We start from the raw sequence: 22,664 nt of genomic DNA on the forward strand, positions 1-22,664 counted from the left end.
ATGCCTTTTCTGACTGTGATCACCCTTTGACACAGTTTTAAGGCTAACAATGCAGAAATGCACACAAATTAAAAATTAGGTTTGCGCAAATTTTAAAGAATATTGCTCCTGATGACCCTTTTAAGGTACAATAATCAATAACAGCAAAATATGCTTTAGATATAAACATATTTTCCAATACATAATATAGTGTATGATATATTACATTTTAAAAATGAACTAAAGTCATTTTCTTTTGGAACTGCTTTTTTTTTTATGGTCCACAAACCTCTTTGATGTTTCTTATACGGGTACATACTAACAAAGACAATACACATGCCTGGCACGAGAGTTTTAATGCTTAGTATGTGCTACATGTATTTATTAATAATCCGGATTTATTTATAAGAATTCTTTGATTTCACGAGGGAAACAAATCCGTACTCTAACAAGTGTTTATTCATTTAATATTTACAGGCCTGTGGGAATTTTGTGATAAGGTTTTTTTCTAGCACTGCTCTTTAAAGATTTATGGCACTTTATAAATGAAAAAGTACGGCAATCACAAATATGAGCTGGTTACAATGCATTATCTTACAAGATAGTGTTAGCTTAACATCAACAGGGTATAATTATCACTTTATATGTAGATATCCTCCTTTGACATATGAGGGAAAACCCCAAATATATATGCTTTTTTATACTTCTGGAAAAGGAAATCAAAAGAATTTTCAAAATCATCACTGAAAAAAAAGTTGCACTTGAAAATTACCATTGTCTATCAAAATTATCTTTAATATAATGTTTATGTTTTACTTATTTCTCATAAATATATATATAAATACATAAGGGATAGTAGTTATTGGAAAGAAACTACACATGACATTATATTACAAAATTACATTCCTGAAACCTTTTTTAAAGGCTACGATGCATTAAAGTGTCAGGACTATTAAGTGATAAAAATGTTTATTCCAAAATACTTTAACATTTATTACAATATATATAGAATTATACAACATACTCCATATATTCAGTGACAGCATAACACTACATTCTTCAAAAAAAGCTAGACAAAATTCAGTGTACAGAACACCACCAGGCTTTTCTGCCTTCAACATCAGAACAAAGCAAAACATTACAAAAAACAAAGTTAACACATCTAGGATATTTTCAAAGTATTTTACTTAATGGATGCTTTCTCAAACAGAGAGATGCAAAGAGGTTCTGAACAATATTGCAATTATTTTCGTTTTCCTGATGTATAGGTAGCCAGGAAATTAGATCAAAACTTTGTAGACCATCCGTTTGTTGTCCCTTATCTTTTGAAGTCTAATATTTCACTAATAAGAAAAACAAAATGATTTCCCCTACAGATTGTTTTACGAGGCTGCTTTATGTATATAATTTTATGATGATTTATAATTTATATTTTTTAAATTCAGTAATAGAAGGTTAAGTGGTGTAATCTCTTGTATGAAGGCCCCTACCTCAGACCCTACCTCTGTGACCCATTTTAAAATTATTCTACCTCAACTAATCCAGCACCATGGTGAACTCTGTGCCTCTGTCTTGTTAATTCCCTGTTTCTTTGAAGGTGTATCAGTTATGTGCGTCCAAAGCAGAAGTCTGAAATCACCAGAGTGAACCAAGTTAGGAATCAGCGCTGCTTTCACACTCTTTTCAGGAAGCGGCTCCTTCTTCTTGTTGTCATTCCCTTGAATTCGTTGGCAACAGCACCATCAGTGGAAAGGAGGGATGGGTTCACTTCAGGCCTGGCCTGAAATCAAAAACATATGGACAGGTGAACCAGGTTTCACACAGTCGCAAGGGCAGATTACTATATACTATTATCACCCTGCAACTCACAACTGGCAACCCACTGAAGCTCAGCAGGTGTGACCCTGGTCAGTACCTGGATGGGAGAGCTCCTGGGAAAAACTAAGGTTGCTGCTGGAAGAGATCTTAGTGGGGCCAGCAGGGGGCCCTCACCCTCCGGTCTGTGTTAGTCCTAATGCCCCAGTATAGCAACGGAGACACTCTACTGTAAAAAGTTGCCATCCTTCGGATGAGACGTAAAACAGAGGTCCTGACTATTTATGGTCATTAAAAATTCCAGAGTGTTTCTCGAAAAGCGTAGGGGTGTTACCCTGGCATCCTGGCCAAATTTGCCATTAGCCTTTACCAGACATGGCCTCCTAATAATCCCCATCTATGAACTGGCTTCTTCAATCTGTTCTCCTCCCCAATGATAGCTGTTGTGTGGTGAGCTTCATCCAGGTGGGGGCTACACATTGGTGGTAGAGGGGAGTCCCCATTACCTGTAAAGTGCTTTCAGTGGAGTGCCAGAAAAGTGTGATATAAGTGTAAGCAATTATTATTACTATTCTCCTTATTCTTATTTTTATTATTATTATTGTTGTTGTTATTATTATTAAATAAAATGTCCATCAAAAACCTAATTCTTTCAGTCTCTCCAGTCTAAGATCCCCTTACTTTCATTCCCTTCTTTGGTTCACTCTGAACTGCTGTAAATCTAAGATTGATTACTTTTTAACATGCTGTTGTAAGAGGAGGTTTTAATTTATTCATTTTCCTGAAGTGCAAGAGCCTGTTTTAGGGAAAATGATGTCACTTCCTTGATACCTAGGTAATGGAGAATTCTTATTGGCACAAGGGAGTTCCCCGCTGTCTAGGGAATGGTACTGTGTATGTTCTGAACCTGTGAATATCAATGATTTCATCCTGGCAGGAGCAGTTGTAGATATTAGATACAGTGGTGGATATAGTAGTAGATAATAAATATCTCAGTGGCATATAACCCAGCTTCAACTTCTCCACCCCTGCCGAGTTGACTTATGGCCCAAGCTTTGTGAATCAGAACTATCGTTAGTGCTGGAGGTACACATACCAAGACTAAATTGTTAAGGCTTATAGAGTACAACTGGCCTTAGCACTTATACCTTACTGAGAACCAAACCAGAAACTGAATTATCTTATACTCCTTATTAATTAAACATGTTTTCTATTGTTTTTGACTGTCTGGACTCAGGTCACTAGCAGACATCCTTACCTCATTCACACACTGCAGATCTGCTTCCTTGGGCTCTTCTGAAGTGGGAGGCTGTGCGTCGTTTCTGCGCTCCACGTCCTCCTCGAAGTCGCTGTCCGAGGAGGACAACATAGCAGGGCACTCAGACTGGCTGAGAAAGGGGATGGTGGCCAAGAAAGCTGGCAGAGTGAAGCATGCCAGGAAACGAGCTTTCAGGAGGAGGTAGGCTGGATTGTTCCCGAGTTTCTCTGCAACCACCCTCCGGAGTGCTTCCATGTCCACTTCTCCACTCGGGCTTGGCTCTTCCCTGCGGTCCTTGGCCAACAAGGCCGAGGCGTTCTTCTCCAAGGACTTCTTGTGGGAGAGGAGGCAGGAGAGGTTTTTCAAGGTACACACGAAAGGAGGCAAGTAGGGCAGAGAGACGTTCAAGTTGGGGAGCTGCACTCCCCCTTTTCCAGTCAGCCACTCGTTCACTTGGCTGTCTTCCTCCAGAAACATGAGGTTGAGGTCCAGAACTGCTCTCTCCACCTTGGAGGCTGAATTGTGAGAGGAGGCTGTGTGCTTTGGAGACGAGTCTGAGGGCACAGGTGTCTGGGAGGGCTGAGAACGGGGGACACTTTGTTGCTGCGTATTGACCTGAGGTTGAGCTACAGGTAACAACTTGGGAACGGAGGGTACACTGTCAGTAGGAAGGTTGCCAGTGCCTTTCTGTAAGCTGGGCTGGACACCATTTATTACACTTACGCCCTGTTGGACAGCCAAAATAGGTCTAAATACTCGACTTGCAGTTTGTGTAGTGGTTGCCAAGGGAATGACAGTGGGTGAAACACTGCTGCCAGCTGGGACAGAAACAGTGGTTGTTGTACAAGTGGCTGTGATAGACGGAATGCAGCTTGCAGCTGAGGCAGAACTGGATGGTTTGCTCAATGGCTGGCTTGTGCAAACTGTATCAGCTGATTTGACGGTCGCTGTCTGTAAAATCGCAGGAGCTGGTGAAGTGTTAGTAGTTGCCACAGCAAGGCTTGCAGTGCCGCCAGTGGCATTTAGTCCTGTTGCAGGCAAAACACTATTAGGGGAAGTGGATGTCTGCTGTCCTAGCTGGCTCACAACGATGGGTGTCTGAAGAGAATTAGCTACACCTAACACAGACTGTGAGCAAACTGGTAGCAGGCCTTGAGGAGTCATTATCCAAGTAATGGGCACAGGTAGAACAGGGCTACCTGCAGCTGGGGACAGAGCCACCTGATTTGCGTTTAGGCTGTTTCCAGGTACAGAATTTGGCAAGACAGGAGCTTGAGGTAAGCAAGACTCATTCTTCTGTGGCATCGCCTGTACTGATGGGTTGGTAGATGGTTTCCCTTTAGGAGCTTGCGCATCTTCCTTCAATGTCAGTGATCTTTCTGATGATTTCTTGGTCTCTACAGCGCATCCCATTTTCTCACTCGGGACAGCAGTGGGCTTTGAAGCAGATGACGTGGAGGCCACTGCTGTAGAGGGCATGACAGGTTGCGCCGCCTGCTGCCAGGGCTGTTGTATCACAAAGGTCTGGGGAATCATCAGGACAGGAAGGAACATGGTCTGTTTTTTCCGAGCTTCCTTCTTCTTCCTGGCCTCTTTCAATCGCTTTTCGTACAAGATTTGGGCCACAGTTTTTGTGCTATTTAAAAGTGAAGAATTTTTGCATATCATCTGGGTAGGGGGTACCGTTTGCATGGCTGGAGTCCAAATAAGAAAATACAATACGAAACACAAATTAAAGTTACAAACAAATTACAAAAAACACAAATTAACAAACTTAAAGTTCAAAAATACTAATATATTTCTATATTAAAGTTATATATCTGCAGGAAATACTCCAGTAAGAATTACCAACCCGATGTTGCTAATTTCACTCAGCTGATGTGAAATTAGCAACACCAGGTTCCTTGTAGTTCAGCACTGACTGGAGGAGAGGCGTGTCCTTCACCACCAGTACTGCATTCCTGCAAGTGCGCGAGAAGCTACAAGTGCTGCTCAGAGCCGAAAGTCCCAGTCCCATCCTACTGCTGGCATCACAGTCAACTCTGGCAGTGGAATCCTCATCATCATCAGTTATTGACATGACCCACACTCAAATCCATGATCACAGAGCTCAACCTGTGCTCAGGTGAGCACCTTTGATGGCTCAGCACTCTGGGCATCACCTTTATACAAAATATGTGAATTATTAAAAGTAGATAAATTCATGTAAATTCATGACGCACCTTTACTTGCGCTCTTATTATTTGAGGGCTCCTGAAAAAGAGAAAAGCACTTTGACAAAGTGGATCATATAATACAGTATAAAAAACAGACTCAAACATCTTTTGATATTTTGAACCAGTTGGTACTACAAACATATTACAATCTCATCATTGAACACATAGTTACCACTCAGACAAAACTGCATTAACACTAGAATGCATCCTAGTACACATCAGCAAATAAGACTTAATTTAACTTCTGGCAAATATCTCTGAATGGAGGAATGTTGGAATGTGGAATGTTTTACTTTTTGCGGTGTCAATAATGATTTCAGCACACCTTACCATTTTGTTTCGCTCCTCTATGACTTTCTTGCAACCTTCTGCATCGATGTGAAGAACCTGGTATAGAAAGGGGGAAGAGAGGTATAGTTACCACAGTGACATCACATACATACTTGTGTTGCCGGTCTAGATCTGCTGGCATTAGACCCCCCTGAAGCACTCCGTAAGCTTTACTGTACCAGCATTAACTGTACATACCTCACTCACATATACCAAAGTTCTCTAGCACAGGATGCTACCACAACACCTGTAAGTAGGAAGCAAGTATACCCTGCATTTGTGACAGAGTGACAGCACAGACAGAGTGACAGTGCAGGCTTCATATTGAACTGCTGGCATGCTTTTGCAAATAAATATATGTGAATATCAACTACAAAAATAATTATCTGGTGTGCTAAGTTTTTATTAAAAAACCTCTTTTGTTCTAATCGGGTCTACCTTATGTAGACCACTGTCCAAAATAAGTTAACTAGAAAGAAACCCATTTAAGACAACAGTAGAAAGTCGCATAAAGAAAAGCCTAAATTTATTTATACGTTTTAAAGCAGAAAGCACATTTGGCCTAGAAGACATGCGCACAAATATTCAATAAATGGAATCGACATAAAATGTAGGGCTACTCACTTTAATAAGCAGAGTAAAGACTGGAGTGCTGGTGAGGCCAATGTCCTCCGCTTTCTCTCTGATGACATCAGCTATAATGAAAAACAGTATCTTCTTGAGTTTTTGAGTACCTTTTGTTTTATCAGCAGTCTTGACACTTTATTTCAGCCCCAAGACCTGAAGCAGCAGATTAACATGTTTTGCTGCTGAATGTTAAACATTACTTTACACAACTGTAGCACCTATCCAAAACTTGAAACTTCAACCTACACCAAACACAGAATGCCAGCGCTTTTTGGTAATGAATAGCAGCAGCCCAAGATCAAGTCATTATAATAATAAACTTTATTTTATATAGCGCCTTTAAAGGTGGCTTCTCAAAGCGCTTTACAGGATGACAATAACGATAAATAAGAAGACTACAACAATAAATAAGAAGATTTCACAAGATAAGACACAATTACAACAATAACAATAGAGGAGACCGTGGAAGGTGGTACTAAGAAGAGCAGAGGGGTAAAGAATGGAACCAGTTAAGTAAAGGCTTTCCTGAAGAAGAAGGTTTTGAGTCTGGATTTGAAGGAGTTTAGAGAAGGTGACTCTCTGTTATCCTTGGGCAAAGAGTTTCAGAGCTTGGGGGCATAGCAGGAGAAGGCCCTGTCGCCCATACAATGTAGATGGGCTTGGGGGACAGTAAGGAGGGCAGAATTTAAAGAGCAGAGGTTGCGAGGTGGGGAGTAGGGCGATAAAAGTTCAGACAGGTATTGAGGTGCCAAGCCATGTAAAGCCTTATAGGTGAGCATGAGGATTTTAAAGTCTACGCGGAATTTGACAGGAAGCCAGTGCAAGGACTCCAGGATAGGAGTAATGTGAACACTTGCACTAGACCTGCTCAGGATTCTGGCTGCTCAATTTTGGACATAATGCAGTTTGTTCAGAGTAGATTTAGATACCCCAGGGAGTAGAGCATTGCAGTAGTCAATTCGAGAGAATACAAATATGTTGATCAGCTTTTCAGCCACAGTTAATGATAGCACAGGGCGTAGTCTTGCGATATTTCTAAGGTGAAAAAAAGATGTTTTGACAGTATGCTGTACATGTGGGTCGAATGTTAACCCAGAATCGAATATAACCCCAAGGTTTTTCAATTTTGATTGAAGCTCAAGTACAGAGCCATCTACAGATAGGGTTACATGACTGGCTTTACGAAGTTGATGGGGGTACCAATAAGCAAGACTTCAGTCTTGTCATAGTTAAGATGAAGGAAGTTTTGAGTCATCCAAATTTTTATGTTAGAGATGCAATTAGATAGAATAGAGACAGCCACATCAGTGTCAGGTTTGGTATGGATGTATATTTGAGTATCGTCAGCGTAAAAATGAAAGCTTTTCATTAGCTACTCGGAACTGAAAATTAAAATAACTAAACAAACAGCAGCATTAAGACTAAAAGCCATCTGCCGCCACTTGAGGGTTGTGTTACAAGATTTACATTTAACCACAGTGACATCTCACTGTGAAAGTCAGCACCTTCTCTGCGCTTGTGTTGCCGGTCTAGATCTGCTGGCATTAGGACGTTGCCCACCCAGGGGGTTACAGCTATCAGCAGCTTCTCATTGAGCGCAGAGTTTTGCACCTGTTTCCCCATTTTGGCTAAACTCTTTGTGCCCTGGCTCTTCTGAAGGGCCTCTTCAGCTTCTGCCTTCTTTTTCTGCAGCGGTTTTTTTGTTCTAGTCTGCAGGAGAGACACAATTCCAAATTGTAATGATGTTAAGAGCAAGAACCATTTCTTCAGACCTGAGCCTGCCGTATATCTGGGAAATAATTGGACTTCCTGTGCATCTTACGAGAGTCTCCTCTCCTTCATCTGCTAATAACATTTCCTATGTTTTATTCACCTCTTGGCACACAGTTAAATGCAGAACTAACTAGAAATACTTACCAGATATACTTACTAAAATACTTACCACTGTGTGCTGAAACTTGGTTTTGCTTCTCAGGAGATTCCTCACTTGATTGTAAGTGACCTTAAGCATTTTGTTTCCACTCTGAGAAGTCTTTGATTAATAGAAAAACAAAGAGTACGGTTTAGGCTTTAAACATCTTTTTTTTTTGGCAAAATCATAATTTATCTGTGGACAATCAACTCTTTTTGAATGACAAAGTCTTATTTTTCTAGCACAAACACTGAGGGAGGCCTTTTGGTGACTCACCAAAGTTATTTAACATGTATCCTTTACTGTGACGGATCTGTAAATATGCCTGAAACATCATCTACATTTTAAACTAAATGTAATTCATGCGATTTACTAGGTTTAAAAAATTGCAATAATTTTCCTGGCCAAAATCCGTTTCAAGGGAAAGGTTTTAGTGTATTGAGCCTCACACAAGCAGCAGTGTTACCTCTTCCAGCAGCGTGGAGCTGGTGTTTGTCTTGCTACTCGACACCTGCTGCACATCCCCGATGACGGTGCAATTCTTGGCAGTAGTGGTAGGACCGGCAACGTGCTGTGGGTCTGAAGAATGCGCAGGAGTGGAATGTGGGGGGGGATGGTTTTTTTTCTCCGATTTGGATATCACTGTTGGCTTCCACAAAAGCTGGGTGTCATCTGCCCTTTTTGGCTCCGTGGGGATCCAGAGATCGATACTCGGCATGTGGTACTCATCCTTCTCCTCACTGACTTCGCTCTCTCTGTCCTCCTGACTGTCTGACTTCTCCGGGTCAGAGCTCGCAGCCCCCCATTCGTCCGAGTCCTCGAACTCGGAGCTCGGCGGTTTCCACTTCATAGACGAATGCCTTCTTCTCTTCCTCTTCCTCTGGGTGGGCTCCATCTTTTTGGCCTGTCTTCTCTTTAGAGGTTTCCGGCAGTGACCAAAGTCAGGACCCACAACAGAGAAAGAAATTTAGAAAGGATGCAGTTCAATTTGCCAGAAACATACCATTCCCTCATATTCTCTTACTTATTATACATTTTTGAATTTCTGAATAGATAGAACACCAGCCTCTGATACACAATATGCTTTTCTTTAATGTTATACATACAAAATTGACATATTACTGTTTAGAAATCATAAAAGTCCCACACAATCACTTGTCTAGTGCCACAGATAAAAGTGGAAATAATTGTATTCCATTAGTATTTAAGTCTTGTGTGATTTGTAGAGGCAGGTAAATAAACTGCATAAAAGAGCAACCAAAGTTCAAGTAAAACCTTTGTATTCTACACAGTCAAACCGTTTTTCAGCATCTGCTGAAATAACTATAACACAGTCCACTGTTCTCTACCTCCATAGGCACTGAAGAGTCACTAACTTAAACACATCAACGTGCAAAGACATTATATTAGTGATGACTAGCTGCATCTTAAGATGGACAACATCAATCATCTGTCTGGAAAACACACTGTAGTCCACATAGGCCGAGGATAACTGCACATTTCTTAGGTATTATTTTGCATTTCCTTTAAACATGAAGATACTGAGAAAAGACTTACCTTAGGTCTTGTTAAGAGTTTCCATTTTTGTAAACACTGGCAATCTACTCTGTTTTCAATCTCGGATGCAATTTTAGCCCAGCGCCCTGACAAAAATCAGTACAGAACAACACATTTAGAAAACAAAAGCACAAAAAATGCACAGACCCCACCAAGACATTAACATTTTCTACCTCAGTAGCTCCCATAAAGTGCTGAATTGCAAATCAAAGGCTCATGCAACCAGATGAAATCATAAAAATAAATGACCTTAAAACCACTAAAGCAAATACATGTGTCAAATTTATAACCATTTACTAATTGCACAATTTACAAGCTATTATGCAATGCAAACATATGAATAAAAAGTATTCAAAATTGTGAATTTATACAAATGAGAGTGATGTGTATTTGAAAGTAACAGTTCTCTGCTGATGTAAATCACCCTAGATAAGAGTGTCCATCAGCAAATAACAATAGTAACTTGGAATTGTAAAAAAGAGGACTTTGCATATTGACCTACAGCTACTTGAACATGTTCAGTACTCAACAGGCAATGCCTACCGACTCCATACTTCTCCACCAGCATTATGAGTTTCTGTTCTTCGTCTGGGCTCCACTTGCCTTTCTTCACATCTTCACTCAGACTGTCTAAGTATCTGTAAGGCACACAGCACAGCGTGTCCTTTGATGCACAGGAAAGCATTCTGAAGAATCTACTATGATCATGGCTTAACTCATTTAAAAAAATACACATACTGAGTAAGTGTAATTGTTTTAGTTGAGCATTCCCTATTCAAATAACTAGTGTTCTAGCAGTACGACAGAAGCACAAAACATACGTTTATATACACACGTTACAATACAGGACAATCATCTGGGCTGTTGCATCATATGCGATACAGCATCACATGTATGTATCTCTGCTCACAGGGGTCAGAAAGAGGAAGAGACTCAATCCATCCGTTGTCAGTAATTACTTTATGCTTACAGGCTCATACTGAGCTGAACTATGCCCGCATGGCATAACCACCATTTGTGAGCTTGAGGATTTCCACCTCTCCTCTGGTAGACTGCAGTGATATTAGTGCTCCCCAGTATGTAATGTTATTGTCCAGCATCACAAGTTCCCTTTGGTCCCACTATACAGTATAGTGTATACCAAGCTTCACCGATCTATGTTTTTCATGATACAGTTTATTTTGCTTTGAGAATCTCTTTTGTGGCCTCAGATTACTAAGAGTCAAACACTATGAGTCTCTTGCAACAATGACAGTTACTGTTACTGTTGATGAACACTGTTGTAAGGTCGTGGTCCAAATAGTGACCTAATGGATACTAATTATTGAGAATCATGAACAACAATCACCTGATGGATGGCTTGGTAGGATATGTTACAAGCATTAGAATGATTAATGAGCAGTGCATATAATTATTGTCTACCGTTGCGTGTTCAGGAGAGAGGACTTTACTTTAATTAATTTGTATATGCTCTTCGGCTTAAACGAAATGCCATTCTAACCTGTCCCTGCACTGGGTATCACTTCTGCCCGGGACTTCATCCCGAATTTTCCACCAGTCTCGAGTGCCGTATTTCGCCACAGCCCGCAGTAACATCTGTAAAAAAAAAACATTGCCACCAATTTATATCTGACCGCACCTTTTGGTAACTCAGTCCTCCACTGCGGTAGCCCCTTGTGAGTTAGAGGCGGTGTAAAACATTACAAGAAAAAGAGCACTCGTGCTTTCAGCTACACTCTCTAGCCAGTCAATGCCTTCACTTTGACACACTGCTTGTTTCCCGCTGTAACGATGTCCAATGTACAGGTTCACATCCCTAAATACAACTCCCACACTTGACAGAGGAGAACAGCTGACCTCGTCTTCAGCCTTTGTCCAAGGTCCTTTTCTCAAGGAAGGATCCAGAGACTGTGTCCAGCGGTACACCAGCTGAGACGCCTCCCTCCCTTCCATGAAATACGAAACTAAATGGCAAAGACAAAGTAAAATAATCCTAAGCAGCGGATTTAAGCAATCATTTAAGCAAGTGTGGACCAATTAAATAACTATGGTCCTGTCTAGAACAAAGACCTGCACAAAACATAGACAACATCTACTACTGCATATGGATTTCTGCACAGACCCACACCGAGTTCGCTGTGGCCCAGGGTTCTGTGGCTTATCGTTTCATAAACCTGAGCTCTGAAAGCCTCAGACTAATTTATAAAAGGCAATGATTTATCAGATCAATAAAAATGCTGGCTGCATCCAAGCTAAAAAAAAGTAGGCACATCATTTTATGAGCACTTTTCAAGAAAATGTGGTAAAGAAAAACAAATAAATGAAGTAATAAAAGAAAAAACAACAAACAAGTGCAGCAAGAGCAGCATGTATCAATCCATTCTGTCACCCCTGTGTCTCAAGAAACCTTACTCTGAGTATAGGGGATGTAGCTCCCAATCCTCATTTTTTCCACCAGATCTTTCAGCATCTGATCCTCCTCCTTTGTCCAGAACTTCTTCCTGAGACCTTTGTTAATGTAGAGCTGGTATGCTTGCAGACACATGTAGGCAGTTCTGTCCGTCTGCAACATCAATTGAACAATTAGAGTTATACAGTTACACCCGTACCACTGCACAAGAGGTAAATGAGTTTTAAGATTATGGCACGAGAGGAATTCATAACTTTGAGCTGTCTTCTCCTCTCAAATCTCAAGCACCTTGACCTGAATTTAATTACATCATAAATCAGATCCTGACTGACGTGACTACAGGCTCCTAAAGGCTCGACTAGGAAAGGTGCTTACTACGTCTTCCCATTGAACCCTATAATCTTGATGTATATCTGAGCCTGGGCTTGAATTAGCTGGAATGGATCACACAGCAGCACCCTGGCACCCTGCATTGTTCATTTCACTTGGTGCTAAAGCCTTCTGTCACGAAACAGTAGTTAGATCAGAATGCTCCTCAATCTCCTACAGCAGTCAAAACAATGGAGCACAGTTGATTTTTTTACTTTAGATGAAATCTCATTTACATTGATGAGACCCAAGTGCAAGCAGGACACAGAAGTGAAGTACCTGACTCAAGGTGCAATAATACTGTCCACTCCGGCTGTGAGTCTAGACTCCCAACCAATAATTCTTACTACTGTCCCTGATCAGTAATTTGCAATTCCAAATTGGGGGAAAATATAAAAAGAAAAATAACAGAACTCCAATTTTTTAAAAAGATGTCAAACACCGACATGACCAACGAAATGCAGAGACCTTAAGTGTTTGGGAAGAGACGCTGTGCTGGCATCAACAGAGAGGTGTGATTGGATGCCCATGGCACGGCTGCAGTTCATCTCTCAAGCATGGAGTGAAAGCCCCAACCCATTACCTTCAGCTCCTCAGCAACCTTCTCCCAATCACAGCAGTCGTACTTCGCCGCTATCTCCTTCAGGCTCTCGATTTCATCTTCTTTCCAGCTTGACTTGTTGATAGATGGATGCCCGTAGTTTTGCCAGTACCTCTTTATATCGTCTGCCTTATGCATCCCTTCGAACTGCAGAAATCCAAAGAGAAGAGAACTAAGGGATAGTGTACTGGCATTGAATTTTTTATATGTGATTTAAAAAAGATGCTTATAGATTTCCAATAAACACTACATTACTCATTACCCGGTGTCACTTAAACTAAGTAACGTGCTTCTATTTTTTTTGTTTTTGTAATTGTTCATATTGTGGCAAATTTGTAAATTTCTTAATTCTGAAGTTTATTTGTTTCAGTTATTTGAACAGCAGTTTACATGTGGCACCAGGATGTAGGATGTATGTTGAATGCTTTGGGCCGACTCCCATTCTGGAGAAATATCCACTACATTGCACCTCCTGGAGGTATGGACAAGGACTTTTTCTGTGTTTCAGTCATGTCACACAGCAGACAGAAGCCCTGTGGACAAGCCCCTGTGGCATAAATGTAAAATGGTGTCTTTTAAATTGAGTGCTCTAGGCTTATGACTCACACTTTAGATTATGTTGTATAAATGAAACCTTACTAGATATCAGATTAATCATCATTTTCGTATAAATCAAGGTTCTACACAATGATGCCAGGGCATCCACAGATAATAAATAGGGATAAGATTAGGTTAAGGATAAAATAAACACTAATGTGTATCAACTGATGGTTTATTATCATTCTAAAGAATCTCATTGTATTAACAACAATCTAACACATTCACAAAAAATACTCACATCAATATTTGAAATCTTTTCCCAGTCGTGCTCACCTAAGCGACTGCCTACCAGCTGTTCATCTGACATCTCACTTGGGAAAAAAAAAGGAAATAAAATCAGTAGAGATACAGTAACATGTTTAGTGACAATTAGGGGAAAAAGGAGAAAGAGCTCTAATTTTGAAGGAACAAATATCTTTAACAGAGGAATACAAACTCTCACATGGCATGAAGCACAACAAGAATGCCAATTACACTTACTCAGCTGGAATGTAATTATAGAAAAAGCACTTTCACATCTCAGGCTCACAGAGACAGCAGACTACTCTTTAGCAAAATACAATCAGAACCACACAAGGCACTATAGGTTCTTTCCATTATATCTCTGTTGGCTATGACCATTTAATTAAAGTGCTGCGCTACTGAATGAAATTGAAAGGCTGGATACACTTTTCATTTGTACATTCTGCATCCAAACAATCCTACCCATTTACCTATAATAGAGACAGAAAAGACTCAGACTGAAAACCAACAATAAAACAAATTTGGTTTGTAATGTAACAATGTTAAGTAGGCTGAATATCAGTGATATCTATAATAAACATTTAATACAAGCACCCCTTAACAAGCTAAAAAAGAGGATATGAAGCAGACCCGAGCATGTCTTTAGATACTGTCCAGTTTGTCCCAAAAGTAACACTCACGACTTCTGCTCGGAGGATACAGAGGATTTGTTAACCTTGCAGTATTTTTTAATATTTTATAATTGGGAGCATGTTATTTATAATAATTATGAATTTCAGAGTTTAAATTTGACTCATGTCCTTATCATGATTGATAACCAGAATGTTCTTCTGGCCAGAACACACCGAACAATTTTCTTTCATATAATTACAACGAACTTGAGATACTCATTTATTTACTGCAGATGTTCTTGATATAGAAAGAAGCCACTTACTTGATCGCATCAATTTCCCGCTCTGTCTGTTCGATTTGCTTTTCCAGAATTTGCTTCTCCATGTTCTCGGCCTTTTGTAACTTCTGGGTCATGTACTCAATCCTTCAAGACAGACAAAGCTACGTTGTGTCTCAAACATTCAAAATACCTAGTCTTGGCTGCCTCTTATTTCATAGAAGGTGAAAAGAATCTGTAATGCTACCTTATTCTGTTTTACACAGATTACACATTGAGCTTTGTACTAGTGTCCTAATTACAGATGCTATATGCTGGAAAGCAATCAATATATTCAGATATTTTAAACCACTTTGACAATTCTTTATTTTAAAGGAAATATTTACATCAACATCAAAAGATTTTGATATTTTTATCAAAGTGTTTTGTATTTTTCATTTCATTCTGAATCAATGTGAAATTCTTCATTGCTTCTTTGTGTTTCAACTCAAAGCAACAAATCCTACACCTGAACCCAGCTTGACAACCACGGTTACTGATTTGAATTGATTTGGGTTCTTGGTGACGCAGTGCACCATTGGTTGAGTGAACTGAATGGTGCAGTAGGATCAATCTCAGGGGCTTTCTCAGATCTTGGTGACATGGCAACCCCTCTGGCCTCCCAGGCTCTTGCAGGCAAGGGGTACCACTGTCACTGAAGGACATGTCTCTCTTCCACCTGCAGCTACATTTTGAGAACGGAGCTCTGTAGTCCATAATGTGTAAAAAGACAAGCGAAGTTGGGCAGGTGGGGAACTGTCTGTCTACACTCTACATCTCCCTCATTGTGAGCCTTGCAGGGTCCATAGCCATGCGCCAAGATGCGATGCATACACCCTTAGCGGTTTCAAAGCAAGTGGGTTCACAAAAAATAATAGGCGATTCCGAATTGGAAAAAAAAAGTTGCTGCTGAAAGGAGGAGCAGCATGATTCTCACTGATGTGACGGCATGGGCTCAGCAAGTAGCAGGGGCTGCCAGAGAGATCCCCGGCCAAACACTCCCAATCCTCCCTCGGCAGTGCTTTGCAAATTTTGCAACAGGCCATTGAAAATCCTGGTCACCATCACCTGAGGACATGGCTAAGGTTCAAACAATCATTTAAAATACAATCTGTGTTATGAACACATTACACTACTTGCTGGTTAGAAAGCCAGGTTGGAAGGTTGTCAGTTCAAATCCCGCAACCGGCAGAGGAATCCTACTCCGTTGGGCCCCTGAGCAAGGCCCTTAACCCCAGCTGCTCTAGGGGCGCTGTACAATGTCTGACCCTGCGCTCTGACCCCAGGCTTCTCTCCCTGTCTGTGTGTCTCATGGAGAGCAAGCTGGGGTATGCAAAAAGACAAATTCCTAATGCACGAAATTGTATAGGGCTAAGTGATGTTATAAAGTGATGCTGTTACACTTACTTGAACAGTTTGGGCTGCTGGAGCCGCTTCCTGCTGTCATTCACCACAGCCGAATGCAGAAGGGCCTTGTGCCAGGGCAGCCCTGAGACACACAGAACTCACATTTCAAAGGAGTACTCCACAGTACATCCAGGATTACCTTTCAGTACTCTTACATGATTTTAACTGCTGGACGACACCGAAGTTCTGTAATCAATATCTCCTCCTCACTTGTTTGATTTAGTTTCTAACTCAATAATGTTGGTAGTTGCTTTGAGTATTTCACTAGGCATTCCAAGTACAAGATAACCCAATGTATTTCACAAATTTTCTGTTAATATAAGATATTTTAAATTTTCTCTGACTTTTTCCAGGCCTGACATTATGTTGTTAGTTCTCCATGTTCTATGGGATTTGTGGGAAACCTGTGTACTGCTTGTTGTTAAAAAGTGGAGCAACCCTCACCAAACAATGCTTAACTTACTAAGTATTTTTTAAGGAAATAAAAAAAGTTTTTTCTTTTTGAACTAATTTGCTATTAAACTTAGACTTTGTGTTATAACCTTCTTGTAATATTAAGCAAAGACTTAGGAAACTGATCTGTAGATACAGATTTACAAATACAGATTAAGATCCTTTTGGTAAAAAGTAGAACTAGTTATTTACTATAAGTAGTATAATGCCTACATCTACATTATTTTCAATAACTCCATCATCACACTAGCAGAAATAAATTCTTCCTATGCAAACCTACATCTTTTAGCTGTCAAATCTTCAAAGGTCTTCATCCCTTGTGACATTTTTTCTCTCGTTTCTGGATTAGCTGGTGGTCCCTTAGATTAGAACAAAACAAGGAAGGACAAACTCGGTTTTAACAAAATCTGCATCTAGTTCATACTAGCCAGACAAAGGTCATATAATGGAAATCTGTTACATTTTCACATACAGACTTAATACAGGACAGTTACAGGAATTTACTCATTACCTCAACTTCAAATAAAATAGAATTTAACAAATGTGACAGATTACAAAAAAGGAAGTGTCAGAGATCACAAAGATAACAGTGAGAAGTGAGGGAACTTTCTGGTCAGCATGTGCACACTACTTACAAGACCAGTAGACTTATCCCTGAAGTAAGGCTTTAGGAAGCTGCCCAGGTGCAGTTTCATTGGAGGTAAATCATTAGAAGTGGGCTTTGGTACCGATGCTCCAGACACTTCAATGAGGATTTCATTCTGTTTGGGGATAAATACAAGTGTAACGAGAATTATGTGCTTTATCTGTTACAGGGAAAATTTAAAAGCTTTAGTGCAGAATTTGTTCTTATTGCACACAATGTTTTGCACTTGAGCTTGTACAGTAGCTCACATTTCTAAAAGCAATTGCTTTTTACTTTAGGGTTCTATTGATTTGAAACTTTAAAACCTTTTTTTTCCCAGCATATGTTCATTAATTAATTAGTTACTATGCAAGCATCAGCAAAGCCTCCTGGCATAAGTTCTGGAAACAAAGAGAACCGAACGGCTCAAAATCTGTAATAAACAAGACATCACTTCCTGGGCTCCAACATTGTTCATCTCATTTGTTTGTCCTCCTACTTCATCCTTACTCAATTACTTTCCAGTTTGGGATTCTTGTGATCAATAACATTTAGCACGCATTTTTTTAAATCCTCAATACTGAGTATTGCTATCATTCAGAAGCTGGAAAGCAAAATTACCATTGTGGAACTTGTGAGAAGTTCAGTTTAGAAAAAAGTCTTCAAAATATTTTTGTGATCTAAACAGCCATTCATACATTGTGTGGTGAAATACAGAGTAACTAGAGAGGACAAGTTATGGCAATAAGTAAAATCAATATGGCCTTTGCCTGAAAGCCTAGACAAAAAAAATCCCCATACACTTTTCTTCTATAATGATTTGTTGAGGCAATTATCATGCTATACACTGAGTTAAAAAAATATTTTTTATTTTCATATATGCCAAGTAATTACAAGTCTTAGTTACTCATCTGACAATTGTGATAATGCAGAAATGATGACAGATAACTGAAACTTTCAGCATGTCCCATCTCTAGGGAGGTGACAGATTCTCTACCGCAAGTGCTGTCTGAACCCTGCTCGTGTCTCCTGCCCTCTGACCTGCTGCTCTCTGTTCTCGCTCAGCATCCTCTCCAGCTCCACAAGCTTCTCCTCAATCACCTCCTGGTAGACCAAGTTCATCTGCAAGCAGGTCTCTGCGTCTTCGGGCAGACCGAGGTCTTCATCACTCTCATCTCCACTCTGGCAATAGAGACACACTGATAAACTGACTTTCAGAAAACTAATTTTAAAAAATACTTAAATTACGCATTTTAGTCAATCTTAAATTCATGTGCTGCTGAATAAATCCAATGTGGTACCATTTATAGTCAGCCTTCTAAAAGACTTTTAGGAAAGCTTTATTCGTATCCAGCTAATCCTGCTCACGCAAAAGATGAATGACAATCTATTCAGACAGCATACAGCCAGGTTTGAAATTCAATAGCAAAACAGAAGAGGGTTTCATAGTGAAATTGTTGTACTTGTCTCTGTTTATCTTTATTACTTTTATATAAAAAGACTTACATTTGCACCTGTTTAAAATACCAAGTTCCAATTGGTGAAATACTTGGTACTTTACCTTGTCTCAAAGGTAAACAACAGAAGTGCATCACTTAAATTACAACCCAGAAGTTTCCAGTTGCAAGTTCAGAACTCGAACCACTGTTCTCCAGTGCTGTCCCAGTCTGGTTCAACTGGTGAACTGAAACTGTTTTCAGTTCACAAAAACATCTTGATCCTCTGAAGCCAAGCAGAAAGTTCATACATAGTGATTACTTACTGTCCCCTGAGACACCCCTTTGTCAGCACTGGCTCCATCTGTTTCAGAAACACAGACATCACTGTCAATTACAATATTACTATCGCACAATCACATTCTCCAAGCGTTTCCTTAAACGTCTACATCTGTTTAAGTTACGGACATAGAACAATTTTGCAATAACTTGATTTTAGACTTTTTTTTTAAAGGAAACAACACTGTAAATGTCCTGCTTTAGCTTGCGGGTAGGATGGAAAAGGGTCAGTAAAACATAAAAACCTTCTGCTCCAAGAAACCTATCTGGCAAACCTTTATGTTTTCATTTATAGAAACTCTCTACTTAAACAAATATAGCCAGTGCCAAAAAGGAGTCAGGCAAAAAAGCATTCATGAATTAATAACTATTTTTAATTTAGCACTGTTTTTCTTCTCTTTTTTATAACTGGTTGCTTTTTAAATTTGCTCGATCTGTTTAGGACCTGTTGTCTGTGAAGTGTGTGCCTGTTTTTAAAAGGGGCTCTTAATGTTTATGACACTATACTAATTCCTACCCAAACATAAAGATGCTCTCTTGATGGAAATGCAGCAGTGTACCATAGAGTACATTAAAAGTCACAGCAATCGAAAAATAAAAATTCACAGTGCCTTGAAACCTGGAGTCTATAGGAGCATCTCCTGAGCCAAGACTGATTCTCTCTCTTGCTCTCTGAGTCTTTGGCATCTTGGTGGAAGACTCTTTGTTGGACTGCAGGGAAAAGGGGGTTGTAAGTATTCCTGTTGTCAACTCAAAAGAAATGTATAAAATATATTATTATGAGGCAATTTTCTGAATCTGACCAGGTCTGTCCACTGATGCCCACTGCTTTCTGAATCTTCATCTGAAAAGAGAATATTACAATAGCACAATTAACACTATTGTATGTCAAATGGTTAATTATCATGAAAAGTGCTGGATAATCTGTTACCTTAAAAAGTCGTTTTATAACTTTGCAAAACATAATAAATGCACCAGTACTTTTCTCTTCAAAATTCTTGTGTTATCCTCACTATATTCAACGGTCTTAGCAGGGCACAAAGGTTATAAATTCTTTATTTAAGGTTCTGTCTTGATACCAATTGGGTTACTTGCTCTATGAAATCCAAACAGTTTCACCTTACTAGATCATAACCTTGGAAAACAGTTTTATTTTTAGTTTCTTGTTGGAAATACAACACATATAGATTGTATTTAGGATGCCGTGCCTTTCTCGAAGTCGGACTCATCCTCGGTTTCTTCCAAATCCGACGAAAGCAGGTCGACGTCGTCAGATCTCGCATCCAGACTCTGTTCGAGCGCAGCGATTTCCCGCTGTATCTTCTCTCTCTCTGCATGTAAAACTCCGTAATCCATACCGCCCACCTGGAAAGTCAGAATAGTTGTCTTGCAAAACTGATAGAAAATTCAGCCGAAAAATTAACAAACAAACACAATTACCTCCTGGGTATCTATCTCATCTTACAACGTGCTATAGAACATGAGTATCACATAGTTATATTATCTTTAATTTTATTCGTACGTAGATACATAAATCAACTACATTGCTTGTTGCATAATGTATATAGGTAGGTATTTACTAGTTGGCTATGACTATTAGTAGGAATATTCATTACTCTTAAATTGCTGTATGACCCAGTAACTTAGGTAATATTGAAATATACTTATTTCATATCTGTTCCCTCCCAGCTATGAATTTCTATGAACACCTTCTAAATTGCTGTAAATTTGTAGGTTAACCCTCCGCTTAGTACAACTTAAACCTGCTACTAAAAACATGACTAAACTGAGATATGAATGTTGACAAGGTCTAAAAGTAATAATATAATAAATCATCAACATAAAAAAATATTGTCTATTATTTTCCAGGCTGTCTTATTTTCATCCCTTTGCAAGTAACCATGCAGTGCATCTCCACAAGTTGGGTTAGTATCGGATACTCACATATACTTTTATCCAGAAACGTGAAACAGATGAAAAACTGAGTAAATCCCTCCGGCTAAGCAAAAATAAAAAAACTGAATATAAGCACCTTACATCCCATTTGGTATTTTCGAAGAACTTACGTTTTGCAGCCTTACAGCCCACTTCATTTGCATATTACCCACAATTCCACCGCCAACCAAAAACACACATTTTCGAATCACTGCTGTTAGACTGCATTGCAATATGATATAATACTTTTATTTACAGATGTTAATACATACATGATTTAATTCATTCCTTGTTAGATAAATAGTTAACAATATGCTTTAAAGAAAAAGGTGAAACTGTATACCCATGATGCAACGGGTAAACAAATTTTCCCCGTCTGTGATTGGTTCAGAGCGTTTGACCTTCTTAGGCGGTACTGTTTTCAACTCGCTGCATGTTCTTTTCGTAGAAAGAACAAGGTTTCTCAAAATCTGGTTACAAATGGTGTTGGAATATATGGTGATGCAAATGTATTTCCCAGATATTGGTTATATAGAATTTGATTTAATAAATTTATTCATTTAAATTCGTTACTATTTTTGTTAGACTGCACAGAGCTACACAATCATCACTCCATACGATTCTATTTACTTTTTTATTATTAGTTTAGCATCTTTAAATTACATGATCACTTCTTATTGACATAAATAAAAAAATAATTTTCTCTGAAGATATTTAAACAAAATGGGCTGTTTAGAGTTGTCTAACATAACGTTCTATTTTACCACCAAATACAGGCAATTCTCTCTTTTTTTAGACCAAGCAGGGCCCGAGATATACAGATTTTGTAAAGTGCACGGTCCAGTCCAGACCTAAACCTTCTGAAAGAAATCAGACCTACATTTAATAACTGTGCTCAGTCTTTTGTCACCTTTCTATTTTTTACAAAAAGGTAATTTTTTAATTTTATGCACTCCAGCTGTAGGTATTGTGACTTTTTCCACAGCCCTGCTTACCAGCTGAAGGTATTGAACTGTGCCAATTGGAACTGTCTTCATACATGCTGTGCCTTGTAGTTTAGGTATAGACAGTACTAGACACTCCAGTTATTTATATTAACCTAACTGAATGAAAATGCTCCCATTTCAATAAAACTAAGTACAGAATAATCTTCAAACATTCCTTTATGACAACCATCATAAACAAAAACTGCAATACACCATGGCACACAGAGGAAGAGACGTAAAGGCCAGATACAATTCGAATCAGGAGCTACAGTTTGAGATAGAGCTGAGAGTATCTTGGAAACTGCAAGTTCCAGAATTCTTATAGTTCAAAAAGGAAATGAGTTTCAGCTGAGCAAGCATGCTTACAGACCTGTGGAGAGGCTATCAGGAGAGGTATAAAAGAGCAACTAATGAACAATGATATTTTTACAGTAGGTGAAGTGCTTGGGAATGCTGAAAAGCAAAAGAAACACATTGGAGAAACTACTTGTTTGGAGGACAACCAGAAATGGACCCTGACATTTAACAAACCCTTTTTGTTTATACTGAACTGATTTATGTTGGTAACCATCCAGTCTCAGGACATGTAACACATGCTGTTCATGGTGCCTTTTTCTTTTTGGATTTTTTAGCTTTAA

General features: G+C 39.3%; 1 protein-coding gene across 1 annotated transcript; it reads right to left on the reverse strand.

The window, feature by feature from the left end:
- Nucleotides 1-416: 416 nt before the first annotated feature.
- On the reverse strand, nucleotides 417-21,331 carry snapc4 (small nuclear RNA activating complex, polypeptide 4). Its single transcript, XM_088614996.1, has 25 exons — nucleotides 21,050-21,331; nucleotides 20,314-20,470; nucleotides 19,909-19,949; nucleotides 19,717-19,816; nucleotides 19,093-19,130; nucleotides 18,372-18,512; nucleotides 17,341-17,466; nucleotides 16,986-17,064; nucleotides 16,253-16,334; nucleotides 14,852-14,953; nucleotides 13,913-13,985; nucleotides 13,057-13,221; nucleotides 12,107-12,257; nucleotides 11,552-11,658; nucleotides 11,196-11,290; nucleotides 10,238-10,332; nucleotides 9,695-9,780; nucleotides 8,604-9,050; nucleotides 8,168-8,257; nucleotides 7,731-7,935; nucleotides 6,223-6,293; nucleotides 5,599-5,655; nucleotides 5,275-5,305; nucleotides 3,053-4,746; nucleotides 417-1,759 (listed from the first exon to the last, which is right to left on the reverse strand). Exons 2-25 carry the CDS (start codon nucleotides 20,459-20,461, stop codon nucleotides 1,652-1,654), a joined length of 4,332 nt encoding a protein of 1,443 aa, XP_088471122.1. The 5' UTR covers nucleotides 20,462-20,470; nucleotides 21,050-21,331; the 3' UTR covers nucleotides 417-1,651.
- Between the last annotated feature and the right edge of the window lie 1,333 nt (nucleotides 21,332-22,664).

This window comes from Lepisosteus platostomus, chromosome 21 (assembly GCF_059453375.1).
Source record: "Lepisosteus platostomus isolate fLepPlt1 chromosome 21, fLepPlt1.hap1, whole genome shotgun sequence".
Taxonomy (NCBI): domain Eukaryota; kingdom Metazoa; phylum Chordata; class Actinopteri; order Semionotiformes; family Lepisosteidae; genus Lepisosteus; species Lepisosteus platostomus.

What these genes read in the sequence shown, in the direction of transcription:
- snapc4 (XM_088614996.1), bottom strand. Translation starts at nt 20,461, where the DNA reads ATGGATTACGGAGTTTTACATGCAGAGAGAGAGAAGATACAGCGGGAA. An exon ending in CTACATCCCCTATACTCAGA is followed by an intron (nt 11,659 to 12,106) that starts GTAAGGTTTCTT and finishes TTTGCCATTTAG; the next exon opens with TTTCGTATTTCATGGAAGGG. An exon ending in GATACCCAGTGCAGGGACAG is followed by an intron (nt 10,333 to 11,195) that starts GTTAGAATGGCA and finishes TGTGCCTTACAG; the next exon opens with ATACTTAGACAGTCTGAGTG.